The 23,483-nt window shown below is 34.9% G+C and overlaps 1 protein-coding gene across 2 annotated transcripts in view; it reads right to left on the bottom strand.

Moving 5' to 3' along the window:
• The window catches only part of Cwf19l2 (CWF19 like cell cycle control factor 2), a 92,767-nt gene extending 76,645 nt beyond the window's left edge, over positions 1–16,122 (bottom strand). For both annotated transcript variants that reach the window (XR_013090271.1, XM_076843805.1), the window contains exons 1-5: positions 16,018–16,122; positions 14,436–14,546; positions 13,159–13,281; positions 4,104–4,217; positions 2,846–2,965 (exon numbers count right to left, since the gene is read on the bottom strand). Coding sequence is in view for 1 of the 2 variants with exons in the window: in XM_076843805.1 (XP_076699920.1) it covers positions 2,846–2,965; positions 4,104–4,217; positions 13,159–13,281; positions 14,436–14,546; positions 16,018–16,122 (573 nt within the window). In the remaining variant the exon portion in view is untranslated. The remainder of the gene's footprint in view (positions 1–2,845; positions 2,966–4,103; positions 4,218–13,158; positions 13,282–14,435; positions 14,547–16,017) is intronic.
• Positions 16,123–23,483: the final 7,361 nt, after the last annotated feature.

Raw genomic sequence — 23,483 nt, 5'->3', positions numbered from 1 at the left:
TATGGCACAGTTAGATGATGACAGACTATATAACAAATTGAAATGAATGCAATAAAAATAAAATATATCAACATTAATTGATCTCTCTGTAATACATTCAATCCTTCTAGCCAAGATAGCTTATTAAGGTTCCACTTCATCACTATCTCTCTGCTTAGCACAAATAGATCAGATACATAATGTAAAACTTACTGTAATTTAACATAAGACAAATATTTCTGTGGACCATAAACAGAACATAAATGCAAAGCAGTACACAGAAATGAAGCCACAGGATTACAGGGCTCTGTGTGCAAGCCAAATGTGATCATCCTGAGTTCAATTTGTATATGATAATGAATACTAAGTGTTCCAGCTGAGACAAAGAAATAGAGCCAGTCTACATGAAGCAAGGATCTCCTGGGTAAGATTTCCTGTTACCAAAAGAATACTAAAGAACTGGTAAAAGGTACAGACTTGGTCTATAGATAAATGCTAGATAAATACAAATTTCCAATATAAAGGTCCAAAATCAACAAGCTTCACACCAAACAATTAAGGACATTCATGTTGGTCTTTTTCCCATTACCTTCTTTTTATCCTCACTGCCATTATAAGAATTAACATTTGGACTGGTGCGGTGGCTCACACCTATAATCCCAGCAACTCAAGAGGTTGAGGCAGGAGGATCACAAGTTCAAAGACAGCCTCAGCAACCTAGCGAGACCCTGTCTCTAAATAAAATATAAAAAGGGCTGAGGATTAAAAAAAAAATTAACATTTGGTTCTAAAGCAAGAGCCATTTTTTTTCTCAAAAAAGGCTCAAACATTCAGAAATTTTAAGAATATTATGGAATGCAAAAAAACAACACATCCAAATGTGCACATGTAAAAATTGGCTAATCTCACTCATTAGACTAGATAATTTACTGCTGCACAAAATGATTGGAATTCTTACCTAAGCAAAAATTCCAAATTACTATAGATTACCAAACTTTAGAACTAAATCTAAGGATTCAAAGAGCAGCAAAGTAAACTAGAATTCATGGAAAGAAAAAGACTAAATATACAATTTCATATCGTAAATTTTGTAGGTAAAAAGCATGTATTATGTGCAGAGTTCTATACTAGCTGCAAAGGAAGATACAAATAAAATAAAACAGTTTCTTAAAAGTTTATAACTTTTAATGGAAAGAGGATACAACCACTAAATCACTGTACCAGAAACTGTAAATATCTTACAGCAAAGAAACATGAAATATAACTTATTTTAGTCATGGAAAATAAATAGCAGGTGTCTTATAGGATGTATGAAATCAGGAGGGCTTGAAGGATAAGCAATATGAAGACATAAGAGATGAAGGGAATTCATTTAAAAAGAACCACATGAACAATTCAGAGGCAGAGATCTGTAAAAAAAAAAATATGAGTGAAAGTGATTAAATTAGTTTAGCTGAAATATAAATTACCTGAGAAAAAGAAAATTTGCTTTAAGCATAATGCTAATGAGTTTGGGCTACATTTATAGGCAGCTTTAGGGGTCTGTGAAAAAAAACAATGACAGTACCTTTTTTTCAGTCTAAGTTCTGAACAAGTTGAGAAAGAAGAACATAGAAGATAAAATATAAAAATTACCTGTATTACTAATAAAGGCTAAAGTGAAAGAAAACTTTCAGTGAAAGACAAATGGACCTACTAAACTAAATCCCACAATGAGGAAGACTTTACCAATTACAGAAAGTTCCAAGCCAAACCCTGTATCTCCCTTGTTTCCACCTGGTCTCCACAGGTAACTCGTTTCATAAGCAAGATAGTCAGAGCTAAGGAAACCTGATCAGTTTATTCTTTCCAGTATTTTCCAATAGAAAATTTATTCAATGTCTTCAGGGACAGAGTGAGAATAGAAAGTAGCCTGAAATATCACTAGTAAAACTTACTTCACTAAAAAGAAAACATCAGAAATGGCAAAGAAGCATTCTTTCAATTTGAATCAAAGAAGACTTCTAAAAGGAATAATACCATGATCAAAGGTGCATATTAAAAAAAATTATTCGATATACTTAGTTGTGGGATATAATGGATGAAATCAACTGCCTGACAAGACAGAATATAGGCAAGTTGTCAGCTGTGGATGTAGTTCAGTGGTAGAATGCTTACCTGGCAAGTATAAGACCAAGTTTGATCCCCAGAAACACACACACACAAAAAAAACGTTTCTTGCCTTTGACTGAATTTTTTCCAAGTTCATCTTTTCATCAGGAATAAATCCCAGGAGGGTCCCAGATTTATAAGTGTTTATCAATCAGACATTCCTATCTCATGCAGGCACTTGCCTTACATGCTATCTCTGAGCAATCATTCGAAATTTTAGATTACTAGGATTGTGTGGTATTTCCAGGAAGGTCTCCAGCTTCAGTACTTCTTTACTTTCTGGAACCATGCTTTTGCCTAATCTTTTGGCCTTTAAAAGATTTCCTGCTGTTTTCTTACCAGCAGTAACAACAATAAATCCAGAAATTTTAGGTGTCTTGAAATGGAAGCATTTTTATGGTATCTAATTCACTATGTACACTGAAATAGAAGATGAGAAGGTTCAGCTTTAATTCTATGATAGTAACATAAACTCAATATAACTCAACTATATATGCTCTAGATTTACAAGTCTATTACTCCTTTAAACTGACTCTCTATACAAGAAACTTACTTTAAATAAAATTTATATCACATTTCACTGTTGTTCACACTAATTTTATTAAACACCACAAAAGATAAAAATATTTCACAAGTAAAATTGCATTTATATGAATGTCTTACCAGTTTATTAAAGGTGAATTAGAAAGTTAACACGTTGTAAATATTCTCTTACCTGTTCAAGTGCTTGGGTCTTTGCTTGCTCTATTTTCTTTATAGTTTCCTTTTCAGCTTTGAGTGATGATGATGACACAGTTTTAACAGACATAAAATCAACAGTCATCCACTCATCCCTCTGTTAAAAAGAAAAAAAAAAGGAAGTTTTTCAGTCTGAACTAGTTTGAACTTAATGACAGCAGGGATTTGGGAGGCACTCAAGCTGTATCAAATCTTACATGACAGTATATTGTTAAGCAAGTTTCTTAATCTCTATACCTTAGTCTTTCCCCTATAAAATGCAATAAAATGTCAACCTTTCAGGATTATTTATTGTTCAAAATAATAGAAAACATCTAACACAGTGCCTGGCAAACAAAAAAGAACCAAACATTTGTTCCTGTTCATCTTTTTTCCCTTCCTTTTTGGCCATCAGTGGAGAAATTACATTCTTTTTCAGGCATATGAACCCTAACCCAAAGCCGGGCATGGTAGTGCACAGATATAGATCAAAGATAAGTAAAAACCTTGAAATCTCTTATTCAATTTGGAAATATCTGTATGAATAAAAAGTTTATCCTTTAAAAAAATATATATCTCCTAGTAGCAATGAACACCACTCATGCCCAAATTGTGTTTTCTAAGTATCAGTTTTCATTAAAAGGAACTAGAGGTCCTTATAAAAACAGCAGCTTGGGAGGCTGAGGCAGGAGGATCATGAATTCAAAGCTAGCCTCAGCAAAAGTGAGGCACTAAGCAACTCAGACACTGTTTCTAAATAAAATACAAATAGGGCTGGGATTGTGGCTTAGTGGTCGAGTGCCCCTAAATTCAATCCCCAGTACCCAAAAAAATAATCAGGACTATTTGAACTATAACCCAAAATTTCTAAACTACTCAACTTTTAGTATTGTTAAGTAAATTATGACATAAGGAGAAGAGGAATAAAAACTGCAACTAAGCTCTACCCATCATGGAAAGGACAGACAGAGGTAAGAGTACAAAGCTGAATGCACAAGAGGGGAAAGTGCCGCTTCTCTATCAAAAACCAAAAGTAGGATAATCTCTGAGGGACTAGAATAAACACTTACTTTTTCACAGCAGAAAGAAAGGAGCCTAAACACTCAGCAAAAAGCATTACTGCCTAAATTATTCAAAATATATATTGCTCTCAAAGTCTAATTTTTCTCCTAAAGATTTTAATTACCTTTCACTTCAATATTCATCTATTCTTAGAAGCTGACACTTCTCTCTGTAAAATCATGTGGCTTGCTTACCTGAATAACTTGACTGTCTTCTTCCTTTCCAGAGTTTTCATCTTTCACTTTCCAGGCCTTTTCCTTGCCAGAAGTCTGGGATGGAACAGCCTCAACCCACTCGTCTTCAGAGCTCTAAGAATGTTTAGCACACAAGTAAAACTCACAATTTGCATATATACATAAAAAAAATCTCTATGTAGTTGTTAAATGGTAACAACTTAGCTTTCTAGATAAAATTCTTATATTATGCCCCCTTTAAAATGGCATTGAAATTAGAGGAAAAAACATCTAAACCCACTATTTGGAAATAAGCCCATAAAACACCAACAAATTAGTTTTATTTCTTTATCAGAGCTAAAGAAAAGCAAAAAACAAAAGTGAGATCTTCTAGGTAGAAAGGTTACTTCAAAACAGAGTTTCAGTTCCTACCAACATCAAGTAGTACTCACATGTTCCCCAGAATACAGGGGAAATGACACTCAAATAAATGAGTTTGCTGTATGCCCCCAAGCTTCAAATTTTGAGATTTCCCTCAATCTAAAATTGCAAAGATCTCAAGTAACAGCTAGACAGGTAAGGTATTTTACCTAATATGTTTAAACATCAGATTACTGCATCAACTAAGGAGTATATTCAGTTATCATTCCCTATGTGCTATTATGCCAGGTTTGGAGTTTTTCAACAAATATATCAAACTACTCTGCTATGTCAAGTAGTACATTAAGTAGGTTCACATAAATTATCACCCTAAATCCTTAAAGTAACTGTATATTCTTTTGACTTTATAGATAAGAAAAGCTCCCTAAAATTAATTTGTCCAGGTTACATGATATCCAACTGTAAAAACCAAGATAGGAATGTAGATCTGTCTGATTCCAAATCTATTTTTTGGAGCTATAGAACTAAAGCATAAAAACGATTCTAGAAATCACCTTGTTCAAACCAACTGTTAGTATACAGTTAAGAAACTTTGAGGCCAAGAGGAAATAATGATTTAACAGCAAAGAAATATGAATTTCTTGAAATGTGACAGTGTTCTTCCATTTCATAAAGTTCTTGAAAATTACCGAAAGCTTAAATTAACATAAATATGTCTATTGAAAGGTATCAACCATGTGGAGTAAACATATTTATGCTCTGCCACCTCAACAGCCAACTGTTTCCCAAAGCAAAGCAAATTTTCTTCATTCACTCATTTAGGCCTTCATTTAGATTTACAGAAACCCTCCCTAAAACTTAACTCTATAATTTTTTTTTTTTACACAATGCCTTTATTTTGTTTCTTTTCTTTTCTTCTTTTTAATGTGGTGCAGGCAATGGAACCCTGCAGTGCTAGACAAGCGCTCTATCACTGAGTCACAACCCCAGCCCCTGTAGTTAAAATTTTTTAAGATAATCTCTATAAATGCATTTTTGGTCTACTCATGTTTACATCATCAATTCAGTTTAGTGAATCTTATTCCTAATTCTTGATGTCATTCATTAAAATAAGAGTTTATAGTCTGAAAAAAATCAACATTTTCTTTAGGGACACCAATCTGCTAAAAGCTGTATCAAATTTTACATGACAGTATAATCTTAAGCAAGTTTCTTAATCTCTATACCTTAGTCTTTACCCTATAAAATAAAATAAAATGTAGGAAAAAATATCTAAACCCACTATTCGGAAATAAGCCCACAAAACACCATTTCCCCTATAAAATGCAAAAAGGTCTATAAAGGCTTAGAAATGTGAAGTGTTTTTACCTTTTTTTTCTCTCTAGAGGAAAGGAGGCCCTCTACATAATTTAAAACTTGGTGTTCTACAAGATTCTTTTACGGATTTTCTCTATCTTATCAGATGTTATGGTTTGAATATTAAGTATTCTCCAAAGACTCACATGGTAAAAGTTTGGTCCCCAATGCGGTGATGTTCAGAGGTGAGGCTTTTGGGAAGTGAACAGATCAGGACACTAACTGAATGGGCTATTAGGAAGTGGGGCCCTATAAGTCACTGTGGCATGCCTTTGAAAGGCACATCTTATTACTGGTCTCTCGCTTGCTCTTTCTCCCTGCTTAATAGCCACATATGGTGAGCAGTTTTGCTCTTCCACACCATTTTTCCATAATATATTGTCTCACCTCTGGCAATATATTATGAAAACAACGGACTCAACCAGATCTGAAATCATAAGCCAAGATAAATCTTTCCTCTTTAAGTTGCTTTTCTCAGGTATTTTATTGCAGCAATGAAAAGCTGACTAAAACATCAGATGTTGACCAATGACTCTGAAATTCTTTAACTGGAGCCATCAGTTGCTTCATCACCTTACTTGCAATTAATTTCCTACTCTGGAGAAATCCAATCAGCAGGATCTGTAACTTCAATTGAACTAGACTTTCAACCCAAACTAGAATTTCCCCTTACTGGCTTTGGTGAGTTCTTTCTTCTACTCCCTTAATTCTCCTTTAAGGCATTTATTCTTTCACATTTACTTGTGTGATTTATTTATTTAATGCTTCATAAGGCAATAAGTTATATGAGGACAGGAACCACATCTGCTTTGGTCTACTCTGTATCCCCAACTACCTTGCTAAACAACTGGGCAACTATCCTTCCCTTCTTCAACAATCTCCTCAAGCTGTCTACCAACTCCCATTCCCCATACTCTTAGCAAATGATATCTCCTTTTACCTCATCAAGAAAAAAATAGGCCACTTCACTGTCAGTTTATCCTAGAAAAAATTATTTATAGCTGTGCCAATCCTAACCCTCTGTTAACTTTCACTATTCAAGAAAAGTCCTCCTCCAAAGATTTTGATCCCAACCATTCCTGTTCTTCCAGAATCTTGTTTCATTAATTATCTCCTTCTCTTATGCTTCTACCAAAGGTCTCTAAAGGCCTAGAAATGTGAAGTGTTTTTACTTTTTTTTTTCCCCTAGAGGAAAGGAGGCCCTCTATATCCCTTTAGCAGCAATTCATCTTCCAAATTCTATTCTATGACTATCTTATTGAAGAAGTACTAAATGCACCGTGTCTACACCCTCACTTTCAAACATTTCTCCAACCTCTACAAAATTGCTGCTTTCCCCCATTAATCTAGTGAAAACTCTTCAAAACTCAATAGCTTCCACTTTGCCAAATTCTACAAAATGCTTTAGTCTTTATCTCCTTAAACTTCTCTACAGGATACAACCCTGCTAATGACTCACTGTCTTAACTTCTAGGATACTTCCTAGTTCTCCCTTCTAGGATACTTCCCAATTCTCCTCCTCTTTATTTTTTCTCCATTCCCTTCCTGCATTCTTCTTCCTATGTTTAGTCCTTAACTATCCATGCTCCATTCTTTGCCCAGTATATTTTGTATGCTCTAAACATTCCCTATGAGCCATTAAACCCATTCTCACAGCTTCAACTACCATCAATTGTGCTTATTTCTTTCAAATTTGCCTAACGTGAGTTTCAGTGACTCAATCAACTATCTGCTATACTTGGATGTCAAGTTGAACTCAAGGACAAAAAATAAATTCATCATCTTCTTCCGTAACACCTGTTCCTCCTACTCTATTATTGAACTGAGTTACCTGGCACCATCAACCACGTACTTCACCAAGTCAGAAATACCAGGATCAAGATCACCTATCCAAACCTATAAATTTTCAACTCTAAAATACTTACCAAATATACCACAAAGAAAACACCACATGATTGCCATGGGAGCCTACCTCCACCTAACCAGCGCTGACCCAAAGGTAGGTAGCTGGCCCAATTCAATATAAGTTATTCTTCAGGAATTTGAAATCAAATCCAAAGGAGCTGATTTAAAACTAAGAAGCAGGAAAGGCATTGGCAAAAGCTATTTACATCATAAAGAATGGAATTCAACAAAAATTGATCTGTAACAAGAAAACAAAAGGATTCAAAGGAAAAACATGGAAAATGGCAAGATTATAAAAGGCATCTGTGACTTTAATTTCAGATATTCCTGAAGCCAGCTGATTCCTAGGTGTTTTATACACCTAGATGGCCTATAAAATTTTTGTATGCTAATGATAAATTCTTCCCTTTTTTTGTTTGCATGAGCCAATTTAAGTTTGGTTTCCATAACCTGCCAAAAGACTTCAACCAATATATATCCCCTCATTTTCATTCTTAAAGTAGCAGTCTTAAATTAGACATTTTTTTCTCTTATGTACATAACTGAAATAAAGACCAAAAATGTTTCTTAGACTCCAGTCTTTCTTCTCCAACTCCCCTAAATGCATTTAGAGTTAAATGAAGGAGACATCCAACCACAGTGCTTCTCTTCTATGGCTGTTTGTCCCAAAGATACTAATTATTACTCTTCTACGAATAGAACTCAATCTTATTTGGAGAAATAATGTGCCTCTTGTACCTGAAAGTGAAACATGATCAAGTATCCAATGAGATGTAAATGAAAGTATTCAGTGGGACTTTCTGGAAGTCAAATTAAGAAAGAAAAGAATATACTATTTCCTATTATCTGAACTAAGAGGTAGTGCAGCAAGGATGATGAAAGACAATACAAGGGGCTGGGATTGTGGCTCAGTGGTAGAGCGCTCGCCTAGCACGGGCGGGACCCGGGTTCAATTCTCAGCACCACATAAAAATAAAGGCATTGCGTTGTGTCCATCTATACTTAAAAAATAAATATTAAAAAAAAAAAGAAAGACCAGTACAATAGAACCTTGGTCGCAGAAGACCATAATACCCTGGTCTGTCTACTCATTTCTTTAATAAGACAAAACATAAACTTCTATCTTGTTCAACCAATGAATATTCTGAGATTTTTCTAATAAATTTAGGTGACCCTAAATAGATGACCCACTTCCTATGGAATAAAAATCAAAGCCTTTGGTTTACAAGTCCTTATTAATTCTTGAAGTTTTATCTTCACTTACCCTCCCTTTTGCTTTATATATAATTTGAATAAATTTTAATTAAAAATTTAAAAAGCTATTGACAATTACCATATTGGATAGTGAAAAAAATTCTCTAATTAAAAAGGAAGAAATTGATAGACTAGATAAAACTCAAATTCCAAATTTACATTGTCCGCAAAATACACTTTCAAAATAAAAGAAAGATATGCTAAAACTAAAACATATAAACCATAAAAAACAAATAATATAAAAGAGGCTTTATTCATACAAAACAAAGCAGAATATAGACAACAGTATTACCAGAGATAAGGAGAAACATTTCACAATAATATCACAATTAATTCATCAAGAAGATGTAACTATGCTAAATGTAAATGTACATACCTAGTAAAGTTTCAAAATACGTAAGACAAAAATTGAAAACAGAAATAGAAAAGTCAACCATTACAGTTAAGAGATTTCAGTATAAATCTCTCAGTAACTGAAAGAGAACCGGTAAAGAAAAAAACAAGCAAGAATACAGGAGACTTAACACTATTTATCAACTTTTTCTAATTGACGTTTATAAAACCCAACATCTAATAACAGCAAAATTACACATTCATTTCAAATATACAAGGAGGGCTGGGCATATAGCTCAGTTGGTAGAGTGACTGCACTGTTCAATCCCCAGAATCAAAAAAAAAAAAAAAAGTACACATGGAATTTTCACCAAAATAGAACATAGGCTAGGCCATAAAATAAATCTGGATAGATTTTTAATTAAAATTATACAAAGTATGTTCTATGTCAATAATAGAATTCAAGTAAATTTTAAAATAACTGGAAAAACGTACAAATACTTGGAAATTCAAAATTTACTTTTATATAATCCATGAGTAAAAACAAGTAAATTTTAAGATATTTTTAATAAGATATCAATGAAAATATGACACATCAAAATGAGGTAGACAAAGGCTGGGGTTGTGGCTCAGTAGCAGAATACTGCCCCAGCACATGTGAGGCAAGAGTTCGATCCTTAGCATCACATAAAAATAAATAAAATAAAGTTATTGTGTCCATCTACATCTAAAAAAGAAAAACACTTTGGGCTGGGCTTCTGGCTCAGTGGTAGAGCACTTGCCTAGCATGTGTGAGGCACTGGGTTTGATTCTCAGCACCACATGTAAATAAATAAATAAAATAAAGGTCTCTCAACAACTAATAAAATACTTAAAAAAAAGAAAAACATTTTTTAAAAAATGAGGTAGGTGAAGTTACAACAGTGATAAGATGAGCACTAATAGACTAAGTACTTATTAGAAAAGAAAAAAGAGAATCAATGAGCTAGGCACCCATGTTAGGAAGGTAGAAAAAGAAAAGTAACTTAAACACAAGATAAGTATTAGAAAAAATAATATAGCTGAATCAATGAAATAGAAAATAAACAAAGCAAAAATCAACAAAACCAAAATGTAATTCTTTGAAAAGATCAACAAAGTTGATAAACTTCAAGCTAGACTGAGAAAACTAAATAGAAAATAGAAATTACCAAATTCAGGAATAAAAAAATCATTGTAGGTTCTACAGACATTAAAAGGACAAAAGGAATATTTATTTGAGTGAAATAAATTCCTTTAAAACCTCAACCTACTATAACAAATTCAAGATTAAATAGAAAATATTTAATATACTATTAAAGAATTGAATTTGTGACTAAAATCCATTCTACATAGAAAGCAGCAGGACTAAATAACTTCATCGGTGAATTTTAATAAACACTGAAGGCACAAATTGCACCAGTCCTGCACAAACTGATAAAACAGAAGAGGAAGAATACTTTTTACTTCATGTATGAGAATAGCATTATCCTTATACCAAGATCCCAGTATTTCTCAAGAACACAGATAAAAAATCTTCAACAAACTTCTGGTAAATCAAACCCAGAAACATAACTATTATATAAGTTTTATAGCCATTCATTGCTTAAAAATAGGAACACACTCTGAGAAATATGCCATTAGATAACTGCATCATTGTGTGAACACCATAAAGTGTATTTACACAAAGTAAGAAGACTAAGAGGGCTGGGGATGTGGCTCAAACGGTAACACGCTCGCCTGGCATGCGCGGGGCCCTGGGTTCGATCCTCAGCACCACATAAAATAAAATAAAGATGTTGTCCACCGAAAATTGAAAAATAAATATTAAAAAAAAAAAAATCTCTTTCTCTCTCTCTCTCTCTCTCTCTTTAAAAAAAAGAAGAAGAAGACAACTATGATGTCACTAGGCAAAATAATCTTATGGGACTAGCACTGAATATAAGTAGTCCATCACTGATCAAAACACCCTTATGTGGCATGTGACTGTATATGTAAACACACACACACACACACACACACAAAACCAAACATGGTTTCTCCCAAGAATGCAGGTTAAAGTAATTCTTTCATATTAACAGAATAAAGGAGAAGAATCTTATGATCAATGTATGCGGGGGAAAAAAACGTTTAATAGAATTCAATACTCACTCCAGATACAAACTTCAAGAAAACTTACAGAAAATTAGAAATGAAAGGGAATTTCCTCAATTTGAAAGGGTATATGTGAAATTCCCACAGTTGGGCAGCTGCATGTGTAGCTCAGATCAAAGCATTTGTCTAGCATATACAAGGCCCTGGGTTGGATTCCCAGCATCACAGGGAAAAAAAAGAAGAGGAGGAGGGGGATGGGGGAGGAAAGAGGGAAAAAAAAAGTCCACAGCTAACATTATGATTAAAAGCCAAAGACTAAATTCTCTCCACCTAAGATAGGATAAAGGCAACTATGTCCATCCACTCTCAGCATGTGCAGTCCACACTATTTCAAAGTCCTATCTTCTGATTGATACAGCCAACAAAAAATTAAATGAAATGGAAGGCACAGATTGAAACACAATTATGTACCTACAAATTCTAAGAAATCTACCTAAAAACCTAATGAAGACACTAGTATATGTGAATTTATCAAAGTGATAAGACAAAAGTTAAATATGAAAAGGCAATTGTATAATAATATATTAAACACAAACACATGGAAAATAAATTTTTTAAATCCATTCTCAAATAATATTCCAAGAAAAAACTTGGAAAAGATGTAAAAGACCTCTACTTTGAAAATTTTACAATATGTGGAGAAATGAATGATGACTTAAATATGATGAAGAGATGTTAAATATGTTCTATTCTTTTTCTACCTTCCCAACCATAAGCATAATGAAGTGGAAGATTCAATATTTTAAGATGTCAATTTACCTGGACTAACCCTTTATAATTTTTAACTTTTCTGACTCTACTCTCTAGCTCTTTCTTTTCCTTTTTTCCTCCCTCTAAAACACCAAATCATCTCACAAATTGGAATGTAGCTTAGCAATTTGCCCTACTTTCAGTAATTACCAAGTAAAATCTGTTTTCACCACTTCAACTGATATATAGCTGCATTTATCTTTGACAGTACTGCCAAAAATTTAGTTTCTGAAAGGACAGGTGGGCCAGACTTTCGACTCTGAGAGGATAACTCACTGAAGATCATACTTAAAAGACCAATTTTCCCTAACATCTTTAGCTCATCATTTTCTAAATATAACTGTTTCTTTCTGAAAACAAGTATGAAAGATTCAGCCTGCTTTATTTTTCCTTGTGAATTCTTGCAGCCTAGAGCTGGCTAGAGATACAGCTAACTCCGCACTCTTTCTTTTGTCCTGAAAGGTTAAATATATAAACAAATTCTACTTGAAAAATGTAAATATTAATTTCTATAAAAAAAACAGTAGGTGTCACAGACTTTTTAAATATCTTGAATCTCTTTTCCCTTATTTTTGCAATACTGTTCTTCCCTGCTTCTCCTTCTAATGTTCCACTTTTAATTAGCATCCTTTATATCCTATGTGTTTCTTCAGTAATGGTGTTTCTCTTTCTTTTCAATTTCCCTAGTCATTCATCCATTCTAATCATTCCAACTAGCAATGATTTCCAAGTCATATCCCCATCTTCTCATCCTTCTCTGGAACCCAAGACCTACATTTCCAATATTTCCTGGACATCTCCAAGTAGAGGCCTCTGAGCCATTTTCATATCATTAAGTAGTAGTTTTTTTTAAGTTCTCATATATTTCAGGTTCCTTTAAATAAAATTTTCTCATTTGCTTTGGTTAGTTTTAGTACATACTTACCGATGAACTATCAGAGGACTCATTGTTTTTCTCATATTTTTGTCTCTTACTCTTTTTTTTCTTCTCTCTCTTTGCTTTTTTGGAATGTTTGTCTTTTTTCTTCTTTTTCTTCACAGAATGTTCCTATATTTATTTTAAACATGTAAGAAAAGAATTTAGTTTTATTATACTTTATAAGGAGCATTTTAAGGAGGAAAAAAATCCATATTCCAAAAAACTTAAAATCTTTCATGAATAGAGACACTGAATATGATTAAAGATCATGATTAAACAAATAAAATCTTCAAAGAACTCTTAACATGCCATCTATAATATAGATATATGTTTTATATCTATAATATAATATCATCTGGTTTTTTTACCAGAAAAAAAAATTTTGGTTTTATTTGTAGATTTATGTGATTCACACATATAATCAAGTAAACACATATATATATATATATACACACACACACACAAACATAAGTGAGTGTACTCACAAACATATAACACACAGACACATACACACACACACACTTTTTATGCATGCTCCCAAACAATTTATACACAATTATTAGGCCATAAATACATAAGATAATATGAATTAAAATGTAGGAAGAGGCTAGAAGGGAGGGGAGGTATGGAAAGTTATAGAGGAAGAAAGATGCTGATCAAAGCATACAAAGTTTCAGTTGGACTGCAGGAATAAGTTTTAGTGATTTAATACCCTACATGGTAACCACAGTTAATAATAATGCATATTTCAAAATTGCTAAAAGAATAGATTTTAATGTTCTCACTACAAAATAAATTAAGTCAAATAAATTAAGTTGGGGAAGTTATAGAAATGTTAATTTAACTGAATTTTCTATATTGTATACATAGAACAAAACATCACATTGTATTCCACAAATATACACCATTATTATTTACAAATTTTAAAAAAAAATTTAAATCATAAGAGAAAACAAGGCCTGAGTCATAAAAGGGGCAGAGCGGGGAGAGAGAAGGGCATAATATGCCCAATATTTTCAAACCATAAGCTTGTAATATGTGGGTCAGAAATTTGTAGCTAAGTTTTCTATTACCCAACTCAAGTAATAAAATTTTTCAATGTCATGATGTCCAAAATATTACAATAGGTTACTTTTGACAGAGAGAGAAAGCTATTCAATAATGCCAACTATGTTGCATTCATTCTGTAAATTGTGAAAACAGTGTATTAAATTCTTTTCTTAATATTAACTTGGAGAGTGCAAAAAAAGATAGATATAGCAAGTACAACTGTTAATATTCACCTGTGAGAATTGTTCAATTCTCTCATTCACATCAGGTAGCATCCATGTATCATCGCCCCGAAGTCGCTTAATTTCTTTATGTCTTTCTTCTTTTTCAAAATTGGCTTTGGCCTACAAGAACATGAAAAGATGAACTGACAATTGCTTCATTTTTTTTAAGTAAAATAAAAACTGATACCACCTTTGTATAAAGGTACCTGCTCATGAATAAATGGTCTGTTCCTGCCAGTAATCTGTTTCTAACAGTATAAAAAAGATTTTTTAAAATGTAATAAAATCTTTCATTCCACATTATCAGTCTCTAGTAAGTCAATCCACCAAACACAGGATTCTGGAATCTATTTTATGCCTTCCCCTTTCCCAATCTCAAATATGACTTGGGACTCTTGGAAAACATTCACCACTTTTGTGGCTACTGCCTTAGACTTCTGCAACGGGTAAGAGACTGACCTCCATGCCTTCAATATGCAATGTCTGAAAACTAAAAGACCTTAGGAAAAATCATCCTGCTAAAAATAAAAGATTGTATTGCTAATTTCTATTCATTCAACAATAGTCAAATAAAGCAGATTTTACCCAGGAGGTTGTTCCTGGCCTCTCTTTACTCCTCCCAAACTCCAAATCTGGGTTTGTTCCTCTTCAAACTCTATACACATCTTCACTATAAAATTTATCATAGCTTAAAAACCCTGCTCCCTCCAAAAAAACGCTTGAAATACCTGAGAAAAAATAAATAATATTTATTATACATATACTGAAATTGGGGAATAACAACCTTTCACCGGTATAAAACCGGTGTAAAATCAAATGCTCTTTCCCTTTAAAAATTTGGCTGTAGTCATTCCTCTACCTCTTCTCAACTAACTCCTTCTTCTTACCCGCATTCCAACTTTTAAAACTCTTCCATCTTAAAACAAACAAAAAAGCAAAAACTTGACTGTGTTCTATGTTGCTTTCTAACTACAAATATGTTATTTCATTGTCACACTTCTTAAATCTTGAATTGCTTGTCAGAAAACACCATAGTTTACTTCTTCCATTCTATTATATATCACCTCTACGTTATCATAATCTTAACAAAAAATACAATGTTTAGCAATCTTTTGTGAGAGGCTAAATTTTCTGAGTCTCTTGTGTTAACTTTTTAGATAAGTAAAAGCTGACAATAAGTCTGGAATCGAAACTAATAGTAAGGCGAATGAAACGGCAAACACTTAAACGTGCCTTACTTGTGTTCCTGAAAAAGATAAATTTCATTTCATATACAGCAGGAGCAATGGCTGAGGCTGCTAAATACCTGAGCAGAGTCGTTGCAAGTACTTATAAAGCCAAGATGGACGATTTAAAAAGTAAGGAAACTTGGAAGAGAAGAAACATCTCTCTGAAAGGAGAATGGTCAATGGAACCTGCACAGCATTTAGGAGACAAGAGATACACAGAATCTCCCGGCAATGCAAAGGGAGATAACACCCAGACAATCTGAGATTACTGAAATGGTGAAAGAAGAGTGGGTGGTCTTGCTCCCAGGAGCCTTCAACTCCCACAACTCTCAATAACCACAAAAGCCCCAAAACGGAGATACCTGACGCAAGATCTCAGCCCTGGCAGTTCGGATTTGTTCTTTACGCTCTTCGATACTCTTCGCACTTTCAAATCTACCACTGGACGCCGCCATAGTTGTTGTCATCGTAAAGCTAGGAAGCCGCCAGGAAATCCCACTTTACGACAGTCGCAATTTAATAAACAAACCAGCACTTCCGACTTACGGGAGGAGGGGCGGTGTTCTGCCAACAGAGCATGCGCGGATGAGTTTCGCTCAAGTTTCCGGTGCTCACTCCACCATTTCAGAGGAAACTGATAGCCGGGTTTAGCGTTGTTTTGCTTCACGTATTGGGTTCGCTGTGAGCAGGACCTTTGCTATGCGTCTTGCACCTTGCAGCTTTATCTCCAGTTGATTACCTCTTAAACTCTCCAGAATAAGTTAGAAGCTTCCAGACGTTAAGTCCATATCTCCAAGTTTTCCACCGAAGTACTTGGTTCTCATCAGACATTTGAAAATCAGTGGAAACTGACAGGAAAAGCAAAATCGCTTTGGAGATTGTGTTTTGCTTTGATGAATTTTTTAAAATATGCGCAATAGTGATTTTTGCATTATACTTAGTGACTTATCCGTGTTTATTTAAATTGTTAGGAGTTTGCTTTCTCTCTCTCTCTCTCTCTCTCTCTCTCTCTCTCTCTCTCTCTGAGCTCATTTGCTCATAGTTAAATCCATCCAGCATTTTTCATTACTGTGGTCAATTAATTTGTGTGGCGTTTATCATTGTATCTCCCATAGTTCAGTTCAATGTGCATTAAAACATTCTAAAGTGATTAATTTGTTTTGAGACTATAAAACACTAACATCATGAAGATAAAGAAGGCTGAAGAGACTAATTGTAAACTAGCTACCTTAAAAACACTAGGAATAGCAAAAGCCAAGTTGAAGTAAATATTCTTTTCAGGTTTCATAAAATAGGATGTGCATGTACAAGAAAGAAACTTTTCCAACAGTTTACCGTGCTATGAAAGTCCTAATCTTGAACATGTAATGTTTTCTTGTTTGATATTCAATAGAATTTACTCATTTGTTATAGAAAGTTGGATTTTAATTTACTAATTGATCTTGTGATAATTGACTAATATTGTCATAATTAACTAGCATTAGTCTTAAGATTCAGGATTCAGAAAAAAAAAAACATACATAACTCCTTTGCATCAATAACAGGATAGATGAAAATAATGATTGTAGCAGAATCTTGTGTGTTTCAGTCCACTCGGACTGCTGAAACAAAAATAAACATTTATTTCCCACTCTTAGAAGCTGGGAAATCCAAGATCAAGATGCTGGCAGATTTTGTGTTCAGAAAGGGCTCTTCCTAATTTATAGATAGCAATCTTTCTGCTATGCCTCATATGTGAAAGTGGTCCTCTGAGACCTCTTTTGTAAGCATAATAATCTCATTCATGGGGGTACTGCCCTCATGACCTACTTACCTTCCAAATGCCCCACCTGCGGATACTCCCACATTAGGGATTAGGTTTAAACAAAGGATGTGGGCAGAACACAGTGATTCAGTCTATAACAGTGTGCAAAGTGATATAAAGAAAACTTCACAATTTTATTGTACGCAAGAAGAAGACAAGAACAAATGAAGAGCTATACCATGTGCTTAAAGAAGACTCACATAAAAAATTAATTCTTCACATAGTAATTTTTATTATGGTGATATACAAATAAAATTGCCAACCAGAAAAACAATGTTGAAATCAGTGAGGAGGACTAGACCTGTTGAAACATAATGAAAAAAAAAAAAAGGAAAAGCAGGTTATTTTGTAGTGTTGTGGTTTGGTGATGAAGGATCCCAGAAGACTCCTGTACTTAAAGGCTTGCTCTCCAGTGCAGCAATGTATGGACCTAAGGCTTTTAAGAAAAGATAAGATCATGATTAGTTGGAGGAAGTATGTCACTGGATACATGCCCTGGGAGATATTATCTTCTCCCTGGCCCTTTCCTCTGTTTTCCCCTCCCTTCCTTCTCCCCAACTCCTAACTTGCTTCCCAGCTACCAAGAGCTAAGGAACTTTCTTCTGACTTGCTCTTCCACAATGATATTCTTGCCTCCCCTCAGACCCAGAGTAATTGAGCCATCTGACCATGGAATAAAACTGTGAGCCAAATGAAGCTTTACTTCTCCAAATTGTTTGTGTCTGATATTTTGGTCACAGCTACAAAAACCTGACTAATAGCTAGGTTTATATTTGTCCACACATAATAGGAATCCAATCACACAGCTTAGTCAAATTTAGGGCAATGTGATAGGAAGCCTATAGGTAGCTGATTCAGGTTGGATGTAGCTTTTGAAGGGACCAGCTTATTTCTCCCTTTCTGTTTTGTCATAGTCTGACTTTAGTCTTTGTAATCACAAGTAGAGGCACCACATTCCTCTACATCTGTTAATGGCCTCTATTGAACACAATAATAAAAGGAAAGAATTAAAAGTAAGGTCTTTACTAGCTAAGGCAACCCCAATTTTTATTAGAAAAATTATGGCTTTTTCAAATGTCTAGTCTGGTTTCTTCCATTTAAATCTTGAGTCAGATGTAGGTCACATGGCCACATCTAACTACAAAATAGTTTTGAAGATTCCAGGACAATTCTGCTATAGAATGTCAGCTTGGGTTTATCTGAGATTTCTTTGTGATTAGATTCACATTAGGCATCTCAAGCAAGATTATTCACAAAAGTGATCTGTCTCTTCCTGCATTTTAATAAATTGGGTAGGATGTGATTTCCTTTGTTCCATCAGCGTTTCATCATGGTGTTCACTCTGATCATTTAAAGTTCTGTATGTTAGGTTTCATCACTATAAAGCTAATAAGTACTGTGAGATGTGGTTTTTATAAACTATGTAAATTCTGGATCAAATTTTCAAATATTTTGCTTATTTTTATATCATATGGAATCATTTCTCCTGGATTCCTATTTTTGAGATAATAAGTTATTACCAATGTTTACTTTAATGCTCAAATTGTCCCTGGTTTGGCCAGTGAGAGCCCCTTGATGCTGATTTCTGTGTCTTTATTTATGCATCCATATTCCTTAAACATTTCCTCACTTTATGGTAGAAGATGATTTAGGTACATCTTGTACTTTCTCTGCCTAAGCCTAGAATCTGCCTTCTCCCAACTCCCAGAATCCCTAGTCTATTTTAGTTTAAAATGACAGTTATAAGCTGCCAAGTCCAAAACAAATCCAGATTTAAGTAAAGAAAGACTTTATCTAAAAGAATTATTGCAATGTGGAGAGGAGGATCATTGTAAAGGAACATTCTGAAACTAAGATCTATTAAGTTCTCAAAGATCAAGCAGAAAGGGTGTTTGTTTTATATGAAAAAGTAAAAAAAAAAAAGGCTAGTGTTATGGTTTGGATCCAGAATGTCCCCAAAGGTTCTGGTTAAACATCTGGTACCAGATGCAGCAACGTTTGGGGGTGGGGGTGGGACGATTGGGCCAGACAGTACTATCCTCATCAGTGGATTGATGAGTTCCTAGCTGAATGGTCTATTAAGAGGTGGGCATAATTGCAGAGAGTGGGTCCTTGAAGGTGTACCCTTGTCCCCAGTGCATTTCTGTCTTTCTGCTTCCTAGATGCTGGGAATTGAGCAACTTTGCTCAGACACACACACACACACACACACACACACACACACACACACACATCACCCTTCACTATGATGCTCTGCCTCACCACAGACATACATACAGTGAAGCCAAGTGATCATGGACTCAACCTCTAAAACCATGAGCCAAAATAAATCTTCCCTCTTTTTAGGTTATTTATGTCAGGTATATTATCACAGCAATGGAAAGTTAACTAAAAGCTAGAAAGACCAAGTGTGAGGGAGTGGGATAAACAGGGAGTGAGACATTTTCCTAGAATATAGTGACAACAGCTCATTCCTGGAAAACCAAAGGGTAGGGAGATTTTTGATGTCATTGCTTTCTAGAAGCCTCAGTCATCTCAGTGGGCAGAGCTGGGGAAACAAATACATATAAAGATATATATACACGTAACTATTATTTCTATATCTACATATCTATATTAAAACCAATGAGTTCATATAGATACCTCTAAGTCTAAATACCTCAGGGTTCATTCTGGTCTCCTTCATTTCCATATTTATGAATGCATTCTCCAACAGGAATAGACTTTATTCCTATTATACTTAATATATTCACTAATTTGATCAGTTAGCCAGTATGTAACCAACTTCCTGTTGCCATCATCGCCCTCTCCCTTGCAATGGATGCCCTCCCTACCTGATTGAGGCATTGACATTCTGTGTGTGCTAGGATACCCATTCACATTCCAAAACTCTAAACTGAATCATCCTCCCAAACAAGCATTTCTTGCTCTGCTTGGACTGTAACACCCATGTTTCAACTCCTCCTCACAACCTAAGTGTCGCAGTCTGGCTGGGCACAAAATAACCGAGCCGCCACACAGACTTGTAGGTTCAAACAGCAACCTTTATTTCCGAACTCTCACCGGCCCTCTACACACACTTCCCGGGAACACATTCCCTCCACCGGCTCAGCTCGCCAATTCTCTCAGAACCCCGTGAGAACTCAACTCAAAGGGAATTCAATGGGAACTCCAAAGTAGTGGGCGCCCAAGGCAGTAGGATCCGCCCTAATCCCAGCAGGCTCCACCCTAATCCCCAGAGCAGGGTCACCTTTCTACCATTCCCTCTAGCAAAATGCCAGGCGTCATTCAGACTAAACTGTGGCTCTCAACACCTAAGTACTCTCCACTCCCCATTTATGCTTTGAACCTCTTCTCCCAATTCACCCACATTGATGCATACTTTGTTCAGACACTGAATGAAAATAAATGGAACAGGAAGACAGATTTAAGTCTCTTTTATCTGTAACAATTTTCACTTATCCTCTTATTATTTTCGTGCCATTTATGTACTGAAGAAACTGGGTCTCTTTTTTTAGATATCATATATTCTGGGTTTAGTTTATTGCATCATTTTAAAAATTTTATTTTAACATATATCTTTATCCCCTGTTTGCTAAAAATTGGTATTTAGATTTTGAAATTTGACTGGATTCAGTTCACTATTATTTGAAACATACTTCTATTTCCTATTACTTCATGTCTTGCACATTTACAGTGATTACACTTTTCATAATGTTAAGACTGATAAGTGGATTTAGGCACTGTTATCCTGAATCGATCCATTATCAGGACCTCCATTAGTCCATTAGTTTGACCCCATTGATGATGGTTGTTAAGATCCCTCTTTTTCAGGGGCTTATACAACATTGGTTTTCAAATTTTACCACTCTCTCTGCATTCATTAGATGGGGTTATTCTATTAAAAAAATCTCTTATCACTGGTTGGTACCCTAAAATAAAAACTATACAGGACAAAGAGGATAAATGTTTTATTATTTCTCTTAATCAATATTCAGAATAATAAATTGGTTCCCTAATAGTCTCCAACAGGAATCAGTGATATGTAGCATGGTTAGTATCGTTATGAGCTCATGCCATGTTTTATACAGAGTAATGTCAGCCCATTAAAGTCATTACTCCTTTGATTTTCAAAAGTGGCCACCTGTAGTCAGTGGGAACCCTTTTGGGTTGGCCTTCTGTATTCATTCTGTAAGAGTAAAAGAAATTGAAGTTAAAGTGTAAAGGACCAGGTATTGTTAAGTTCCTCTGCTACACCCAGAACCTGAAATTCCTGAGGCATTAAGACAACGCCCTGCTGGCCATTTAGCTGATTAATAGCCTAGGGCCCTGTGCAGCTTGTCATGTAGGCATACAGCGCCCGAACCAATCAGTTTGAATGTGTACCCCACTTAGGAGTGACCAATCACCTCCGCCCGAGCTGTTCCCGCCAATGAATGTACTAATCAAGTTTAAGAGTTGTTGTTTGATTTTCCCATGCCTCATGATGATTTGTCCTGATGTATGCAAAGCCTCCACCCTCCCCAAAAAGTGTACTTAAGCACCGCTTGACCTCTGCTCGGGGCTCTTGGCTGGTCTCCCTTCTTGAGTGAGCCGGGAGCCCCAGCGCGCTGGAATGAAATGGATCCCCAATAAATCCCCTTCTGCAATTGCATGAGCTGTCTCTTGGTGGTCTCTTCCTCCGACACTTCGCTGGACCCTTACAATTCATTGCACATAACACAAGTGGCATTGTAGCCTCCTTGCTTTCTGGCATTAAAATGAGTCAGTCTGTCTGTCTGTCTGTCTGTCTCTCTCTCTCTCCATGTGTTACTCTATATATATAATCAGTTGCTTTTGTAAGGTCCCCTAGTTCCTTTTAATGAAAACTGATACTTAGAAAACACAATTTGGGCATGAGTGGTGTTCATTGCTACTAGGAGATATATATTTTTTTCAAAGGATAAAAATAAACTATGTATTCATACAGATATTTCCAAATTGAATAAGAGATTCCAAGGTTTTTACTTATCTTTGATCTATATTTGTGTCCTATTCACACATATTTTGGTTCTTAATGATACTAACTTAACTATTTTGTTTTATCATTATAGAGATAGAGAGAGAGAGAGAGAGAGAGAGAGAGAGAGAGATACATTTAAAATATTGTTGCTTGGATGAATGGATAAAGAAAATGTGGCATATATACACAATGGAGTTTTATTCAGCCAGCCATTAAGAAAAACGAAATTATGTCATTTGCAGAAAAATGGATGGAACTAAAGACCATCATGTTAAGCAAAATAAGTCAAACTCATAAGGTCAAGGTACTTATGTTTTCTCTTATATGAATCTAAAAAGGAAAAGAAAAGTTGAGGTAGATCTCATTGAAATCACAGGGAGATCAGTAGAGCAAAGGGACCAAGGAATGGGAGACGGACAGGGGAAGTACTATGGAGTGATACTGAACAAATTATATTGTTATATTTTGTGTATTTACAAATCTGTAACAACAAATCCTATCATTATATAAAACTATAATGCACTGCTGCGCCCCTCCCCTGACTCAGAGGTGGATGACGCAAGGCGTCCATCCTCTGGAGGAGCGCAGTATGTTTCTGGGAATGGGCTAATTTGTTTTTGTATTCCTTTAATAAGTATACTTGTGACTTCTCATATGACCATTGAGTATGAAGGAAAAAACATGACTTTCCCAATTAATACAACTACTTCTAAAGAATGTATCTGTTTGCTCTAAATGCAATGATTCAGCTGTGGAGTGTAAATTGTTAATGTCTAATGAAAAACTCCCTGTATTCCTGTCAAGGAAGTTTTTGAGAAATTAAATTAAAATCTAGAGAAGAAAAACTAATGTTAAGAAGACAGATTAGTGCTTAGTACTGGGCAACTTGTTCTTGTTCCTGTGCACAATGGTTTGTGCTCTTACTCTTGTTTGATTAAAATTAATAACAAGTCAACCACTTGCCATAACCATGGCACCGGTTCCAGTCAGTAAGTCAAGAAAGAATAGTCAAGGTATAGGCC

This window comes from Callospermophilus lateralis, chromosome 2, assembly GCF_048772815.1.
Source record: "Callospermophilus lateralis isolate mCalLat2 chromosome 2, mCalLat2.hap1, whole genome shotgun sequence".
NCBI classification, from domain to species: Eukaryota; Metazoa; Chordata; class Mammalia; order Rodentia; family Sciuridae; genus Callospermophilus; species Callospermophilus lateralis.
The sequence above is the reverse complement of the archived record's forward strand: the minus strand, read 5'-3'. Positions and strand labels throughout refer to the sequence as shown.